At 36.7% G+C, this 8,418-nt stretch overlaps 1 protein-coding gene across 1 annotated transcript in view; it reads right to left on the bottom strand.

The window, feature by feature from the left end:
• Positions 1-8,418, bottom strand: part of ank2b (ankyrin 2b, neuronal) — a 75,946-nt gene that overhangs the window by 36,353 nt on the left and 31,175 nt on the right. Inside the window, exons 29-33 of the mRNA XM_016540838.1 lie at positions 3,463-3,617; positions 3,090-3,301; positions 2,332-2,539; positions 1,751-1,847; positions 457-685 (exon numbers count right to left, since the gene is read on the bottom strand). Coding sequence (XP_016396324.1) covers positions 457-685; positions 1,751-1,847; positions 2,332-2,539; positions 3,090-3,301; positions 3,463-3,617 — 901 coding nt within the window. The remainder of the gene's footprint in view (positions 1-456; positions 686-1,750; positions 1,848-2,331; positions 2,540-3,089; positions 3,302-3,462; positions 3,618-8,418) is intronic.

Below are 8,418 nucleotides of genomic sequence, written 5' to 3'. Positions count from 1 at the left end.
GCACGAGTCAGAATTCAGCTCAAAAGCGGATGAAAATCGTCTCGGTTACGTATGGTAACCCTCGTTCCCTGAAGGAGGGAACGGAGACGTCACGTCCCGTCGCCACAGCTCCTGTACCACCGCTGAGCGGCCGGGTCACCGGGTCGGCTCCTCAGCGAAAACCTGAATATGCGCTGCATCTGCTGCCTACTTATACTCACGCTGTGATCAGCGGCAGCTGGATGCAATAATCGCATGCCAATGTGCATTGGCTCGTTTAGTTTACACTCGAAGTAGAGTGGTCTCTCTAAGCGAGATCCCAATTTCGTCGGTCATCCGACGTGACGTCTCCGTTCCCTCCTTCAGGGAACGAGGGTTAACATACGTAACCGAGACAATACAATACTGAAAAATATCTGACTGGGCTGCACTGAAGTATATTAAAAAGAATCCAGTGTAGCAATACCCATGACTCACCTCCACATCTCGGCTACGTGCCACTTCTGTGAAGTTCTCTTGCTGCTCCAAAGTTTTGTCCATTTTATCATCAGTCATACAGAAACAGCGCAATCGAGCCTCAATAGGGTCATGTGTTTTGGCAAAGATGACGAATTTGGCCATGTAAGGTACACAGATGATTTCACGATACACCTGAGTGGCGAAGTTCACCGACTCCTGAACCTGCCTGCAGTCTATAAGCCAGAATCTGATGAAGAAAATATGGGAGATATTGGTGCTTATTTTAATTCATTATTTCATTAATTAATTCATTTGTTTATTTATTGTTTGTTTGTTTGTGGGCTTCACTGAGGATTGGTGGTTAGAATGGGAAAATTTGTAATTCAAAAACCAGGAATAAACTTGTTTCATCTTTTCCAATCAAAAAGACATAATAGTATATATGCATTTAACAACCCAGTCTCATAAAAATACGTACCTCTGGGTACTTTTCTGCAACACAGTTTTTACGTACCTTACTGCACGTTTCGCCGCAGTTTCAAAGAGAAATGTCCACTGAGTGGCGCTAAAACACGGGTTCAATACGTGAACCCTGGCACGTTTTTATTACGCTGATATAGGTACGTATTGCTGTGTTTTTATTACGTTGCTTCAGGTACGTATTGCGGCGGTTCAGAATTCAAATATCAGACTGTCGCTAAAAGTTAATGCTCTGTCGTGTTGGAAATATGCCCTACACCAAACCCAACCCTAAACCTACCCGATAGTGTTAACAAATGCAAAACTGATATAAAAACGCATTTGTTGATGCAACCGTGTCATTTGAACTTACTTATATGCAGATTTGAACCGTTTTGTCGAACCGTAGTTACACGGAATTCGAACCGGAGCTCCTCACCTCTCAAGTACGTCTCCGTACTCCGTGAGCTACCAAACAAACCTACCGGCTATGAAAACCCATAGATATGAAGCTGGATATGTGTGATGTTAACATTCAAAAGAATTCGTTTTCAAATCTCCCAGCATATTAAAATTGTTTTGAAGTCATAACATGATATTCTTCAAGTAATTGTGCGAAAATTACACTTTATTAATCGAAACTGTAAATGTGAGTGAAAAGGAATAAAAGGTGTCGGAGTTTTACTGCCTCTAGTGTTCATTTCTTTTGGAAACTGCAGTGATATGTACTTATTGGTTAGTATTTCGCGTCTCGCGAAAATGTGCCCCCGGATACGTTTTTGCCATGAGACCAGGTTGGCATTTAACATAAATTGAGTAATGCTCTACCAGGCAATGCTTGCAGAGAAAATACCTGGCAGACACATTTGTGGTGAAAGACACACAGTCATTGGTGAATGTTAATGGTGTAGTCCCAGTGATATCCTCCCATTGAGCAGGAGTGGTCCCACCTAAACATGCAAAAATGGTCTTTGGTTACAAAATTCAAATATGTTTATAAATTTAGTAACAATGTTTATGGTATTTTCAAAAGATTTTTAATGGTTTTCTTGATTTTTTTTGGTCTCTCATTTGTCTTCTTATATTTATTTTTTACATCATGTAATTTTTAAAGACGTCTTCTCCTCTGTAAAAATGTAAAATCTTCTCCCAAACAGTAATTTTTAAGTGAAGATTCAGGAACTACAACAACAATGGCATATTATAAACATATATAGCCAGAAAATGGTAAGTCTTTTTATTTAAAATCAGAAGTACATCATTAAGCTCAGTGCAAGTAGATTATTATAGGCTCTACATGACTTAACCTATTCCACTAGTTGTAGTGTTACAGTGTTACACTTAACCTTTTATACGCCTTTAATGCATATTGTGCTACCTACAGAATGAAGAGCATTTTGTTTGGTTTCTGTATATTCCTGTGTACTTTCTCACCTGTGATGCTGCATAGCAAACGTAATGTAGGAGTATCTCCACCTCCAAAGCCGCCAAGGATTGGGTCAGCGGAGCTCTTCGGGACAGGGATGGTCATGGTTATGGGCTTATGGAATTTCCTCCTCCGTGGTTCCAGAGTGACTATAGGGCTGAATGTGGCTTTATTACCCAAATTCTTCCTCACTACATCAATACTCATTGGTTGAGCCTGGCCAAAAAGCAAATGCAATAATAAATACAACTATCATAACGATAGGTTCAGAGCAAATTAATAATGCAAAGTAACACATTGTATCTCATTGTAATTTGTTCAAAATGTATTTAAATATTGTGACTGTTACCAACAGAATGCCTGTGATAGCAAATCAGCTCAAGGACATAAGAAAGCACTAAAAATGTTATTAAAAAGAACTATTATGTAAATTTGAGAAGTTTAACTTTCATCTTAAACTTTTAAGTAAAATCAAAAAGACAGTGGCACACTGAAAGTACATTGTACTATTTCTACTTCTTTGAATTGAATTACTGATTACTAAAATCAAGCTTAAACTAGCAGAAATTGAACAAAATATTGTGACACATTAAAGGGATACAAAAAGATTACTGTTTTAACATTATTATAGCAATAACATTATTATAATGTTATAGCTAAATGAACAGAATAACTGACCAATAAAAATAAATTAAATTAAACTAAAATACAGCTGTGTGCACTATGATTCTACATTATAATATTTTTTATTTAATCTCCATGCTACCTGCAGGCCAACACGGATGCGTTTAGTGAGAGCTCCCTCTGGGAAGACAGCCTGTACTTGAGGGACCACTGTGCTACTCAGAATACCACCTTCTGGACCAATGAGATTACTGTCCTGCTTAATTCGTGACACCACAGCAAAATACTGTGGAAAGTCCCGAGTGATAATGCGACAGATTCGCTTTTTCTCCAACTCTTCTGGTGGGTCCAGCCCTAAAAAAATAATAATAATTTGTACATAATGTATAGAGCAGCCAATGAGAAAGGGACCATTCATTTGTGCAGACCTGCATGACTATGTTAGAAAGAAGGAAGGTTATCATTTGTATTGGTCATATTCATGCTTATATGCAGATGATGTGTTTTTTTCTTACCCTCATCCATGCCGTTGAGGATCTGGTTGAGCTCTTCTTCTGTGTACTCACAATGATGCTCTTTCCAACTCTCTCCCGTTTCACTGCGTAAGATCACCAGCTCCCTCTCTTTTCCTCTTAGAGCCGCAAAGTGAGGGATCTCCACAATCACCGGCCTAACACCCAGCAGGAAGTTAAAGAATGTTATTCATAAAAACACGTGTAAGTGTGTGTGTTTATGTGTTTTGAATTCTATATTTATGTACAAAGTCTATATATCTACCATATTATCTACAGTTATGCTAATAAATTTAGCTCTGAAATCACTGTAACAAATGACCTTGAGAGGCTTGCTGTTTTAATGTAATGCAATTGGTATAATAATATTCAGAAACGGGAATGAGAAATTTCCTATTACATTTATTTTCTCTAGTTCAGTAATGGTAACCGCAACGATTAAAAGCAACTGGATCCAGTAAAGTTTATATAATGTAGGCTATACATAAATAATGTGTATTATATTGTATTTTTATTTTCATTAGACTGTTTAAAAACTAACACAAAAAGAACAAAAGAAAGTTTATGAAAAGCAACTGGACTTGGCTTTCAATTCATTTTAACTTCAGTGCTGAAACACCTTGATATGCCCAGATATTTCTTGATGTAAGTCTTAATACTTGATTAAAATTCTACTGGACATACCTACTAGACTATGGCCTAAATGAGTGAAAACTTTCACAAATATACTACAACGTACCTGCCACATATAACAATATTCATATTATGTTGATACCTAAAAATGCACACAACCACTGAAATTCATGCTGCAACAAAAGTAGCTCAGCAAATGGCAAAAAAAAAAAAAGGATGAGCACAAAAAGCTGGGTACAAACATTCATCTAAAGTAGCTAAAGGAAACACGTGATTTAGAACAACACACTAATAGCATGACAATCACTACAAATAGTATGATTTGAGAATGTTTTGATCATGAATTCCCAAACCTGTGAAATTTTGATAGCGAAGTATATAAGTATATCCACAATTTGTTATTCAGTTTCAACAAGTTTGGAAACAATCATGAGTAATCAAGACTAAAATGAAAAAAAAAAATTTAAATGACACTAAGGTGCACATATGGTACCATACACTACTATACAGAGACACTTTACAATGAAAGCAGAATACAACCAAATACAACACAGTTAAAAAGGAAGATAGTGTGAAAGGAGAAAGTGGGGTGTGGGACTGGCATCCATTCGTTGTTTTATGTGTCACTCCTACCCCAGAAATTTTGTCCCTGGTGGGCCCAGTTGCAGAATGCGGCTAACCAAACTCTCACCCTCATTCAGAGGGGGCGGGGCAGTAGGGAGGTGGAGCTTACTGTCATCCAATAGCAGCAGTGAGAAAAGAGAGCATAGATGGCATAGATCCATTTCCATTTAGAATAGAAAAGTCAGAAGAGTTTAAATTCCTCTTTGTTTTTAGTAAGAGTACATTCCCTTTTTAAAAAAAGATTTTGCAATTAGGTTTTTTTTTTCTGGGTATTAGAAAAGAACTGTAAAATCTGTACTTTTTGTAATACATGTGATTATTTTGACACTGTCTGCCTGATTAATTGTCAAATGCTAGAATTTTTTTTATAAAATAAATCATCAGTAACTTTTAGGCCATGGAAATATACTGTATATCAAATATTTGCAATATATTATTTTGTTGGAGATATAAACATAATAAGCAACTAATATTGTAATTATTTCCTAGTTTAGTTTCTTAAAGACCATGCTAAAAGCCTGTTCCATGCAAACTCCTGGGAACTTCAATGACTCTTTGGGAGCATTAAAACAGAAACATCATTAATAAAAATATTTTCAAAAGTTCATTTTCCAAACTAATCTGAAACTGTCCAAATATTCATTACTACATTATTCAACTATTTGCTTGCATCATCATTCAAACATGTTCATGCTAGCCTCCAGCTGACATTTTGTTTGTGTGTTCCATTGATGTATGGTTTGTTAGGATAGGACAATATTTGGAAGAGATACAACTATTTGAAGATCTGGAGTCTGAGGGTGCGCAAAAATAAAAATATTGAGAAAATTGCCTTTAAAGCTGTCCAAATGAAGTCCTTAGCAATGCATATTACTAATCAAAAATTAGGTTTTGATATATTTAGGGTAGGAAATTTACAAAATATCTTCGTGGAACATGATCTTTAAAAATCGATAATTTTGATCCATACAGTGTATTGTTGGCTATTAATACAAATATACCTGTGCTACTTATGACTGGTTTTGTGGTCCAGGGTCACATATATGTACTGTATAGGTATATTTCTTAATTAGGTTTATTACTAGATGTTTTTGCATATAAATTAAAATGATTTTGTTCATTTAGTAAAAATGTGGAAAATAATTTTTTACTAGATTTTCACATACAAATTTGAATCTATAACCCTGTCCCAAATGGCATGCATAATCTCTTGTACACAAAGGGGGCGCTTGTGAGAACACTTCTGAAACCTAAAAGGACAAATGGAACACTCTGCAGTTTTCAAGTTCATGTTCAATTTTGCATGACTGCAAGTAAAAGCAGGCAACATTGCCTACCTGATCAAAATAATGGTTCCTCTAATTAAAACTATTTCTCCTTTAAACCATGTGCCCCTATGATACATGATGGGCCCCTTATATTAAGTCAGGCTGTACATTCTCTCATTTTCAGAATGGCTAAATTGAAGAACAGTTTCGGACCACTGATACGTAGTAAAAGCATATAAACTGTTGTGCCCCCCCAAAAGAAAGGCTTCTTCTTCATTGTCCTTGAGATTCTGCTCTGTCGGTTCCACCATGTTCCACTTTTTGGGCAACAACAGTTAAATTGTGCATTTTGAATGATAATTTTCTCACTCATGTTCTTCGCAATAAAGCCTTACAGATATATTCCATGCCAAATGTAACCTCTATTTCCTGACTGGGGGAACAAGACATTGTGTTGTTGTGTTGTGCTATGGCAGGAGGAACACTACATCTCATTCCCTCCATCAGGGAATGGAGGATAAAACATTATCCAAGAATTTCCCTATCTGTCAGTCACTTTGATGTTGTGTTAAACTACTGACATTAGGGTCTCCATGGAAAGTGTCACAATCACTGAACTGAGTTACGAGGCTCTCATAGACCAGGTGTTGGCAAGCAACTGTGCTGGGTAACAAGTAAACCCGGCTACATCATAACCTTACCAACGCCCCATGTAACCTGTGTAGTCATTTTGATCTTTTCTGTTCTTTTTCCCCCCCACAGTTGTCTGCAGACTAGAGCATTAAAGAAATTCTCTTACTTCCAAATGGGAGAAGGAAGGAAAGCTACTGAGACCACATCCTGCCCAAAGGTAGGTTAATATGTGGAGAATACATCACATGGATGAGTACTAGAATATGCAGATGCCATCTTTTGGCGAGATTGAGGACTTCATTTGATGCAACGACAGTGCATGGGTATTCTTTAGCGACTAGCTGTTGAGTGTACATTGGTTGTGCACTGGCTACTGAGGTGCATTATTGAATTAAATAAGTGCACTTTGTAATGTCCACTATGGTTTCGCACACCACTACAAATGGCTGTCCCCTCAAACAAGGCTCTATATAAGAATTTGGAGAAATATCAGACAGAGCCCTGTAATTGCACTATATGTAGATTTCCATTCATCAATTGTTAGTCAGCAAGGGAAAAACATATAAAATCAATCATGGAGCAATTTAAGACGGATTAATTTTTTTTGCTGGTGAATTTCACTGCAAGCCATTTAGCAAAATAAATAAATAATAAAAGAATAATTAACAAAGCTTAAGGTGTTACAACCTTGTTAAATACAGAAATGCAGGAGCAACATCAGTCATTTTGACAAGAGATGAGTAATAAAAGCAGCAAACAAGTCCATAACAACATTGTACAATATTTAATCAAAGCACTGTTAAAATGGGAAAAGCGGCTCCCTTTGAATATAACTAGTATTATTATATATACTACTAATAATAACTATTTACAGTTTATTGTTATTTTACACTGACAACAACCTTTTATCTAATTTGGAATTAAAACTAATGCATAGTTCAGTCATAAAACTCTCCTGGGTAGCTGACTGGATCTTTCAAGCTGGCAACACAGTAAATAAATATCTCTTTCCTTTCTACGCAACCTTATTTATTTCCACCCCAACCTGGTCCAACTCAGTACTGTGTGCCTTAAGCCCTCCTCCACCCCAGCACCACTTTTCTAGATCTGCTTGCAACAGTAATATGTATCCATTGCAATTCTAAGTATGTTTCAGTATTAAGTAAATGTAAGAATAGTATACATTAAAGCTGAATGGGAAAAAAACTATTTCAGAACATTCTCACAAAAAGATATGCTTGACGGAAACAGTCATGGCTTTAAATTAAAAGTGTATGGTTTAAATTTAATCAATTTTGTTTGAGGGGTATAATCGGACGTAAAGATTTTATCACATTTGCTGAAATACCATTTTCAATGTACTTTAGTCTATTACCCACCCCTAAATGTCACTTAAATCAAGAAAATTGTGATGGGTGGTTTAACATGTAGATTAGACGGTCCTTTCAGATCTAAAAGAATCACTTTATTCAGAAAGTACAGGTTTAAGGCCTTTCCACACTGAGCGCGAAAAAGCTAAATGAATATCGGACGCGATGACGTGCTGGAATAAAATGATAGATTTCTATGGATGCTTCCACATAGACCACGAACATTCGCGCACCGAAAATGCAAATGTTTTTTTTTCGAACCAGTTCGACGAATCTTTTCAGTTTCGCAAAGTGAAAACACAGGCCGTCCAATAAGATTTGAGCTAGGATCACGTGACCGGAGCAGCTGCTGTTGCACAAAAAGGCAAGAGTGGTGGCACTGTTTCGAAAACCAGTGTAAACAAACACAGAAGATGAGTATCCCGGATAAG

Source organism: Sinocyclocheilus rhinocerous, unplaced genomic scaffold (genome assembly GCF_001515625.1).
Source record: "Sinocyclocheilus rhinocerous isolate Xijiao unplaced genomic scaffold, SAMN03320098_v1.1 scaffold36, whole genome shotgun sequence".
In the NCBI taxonomy this organism is placed as follows: Eukaryota; Metazoa; Chordata; class Actinopteri; order Cypriniformes; family Cyprinidae; genus Sinocyclocheilus; species Sinocyclocheilus rhinocerous.
Note: the sequence above shows the minus strand (reverse complement) of the source record. Positions and strands in the feature narration are given on the sequence as shown.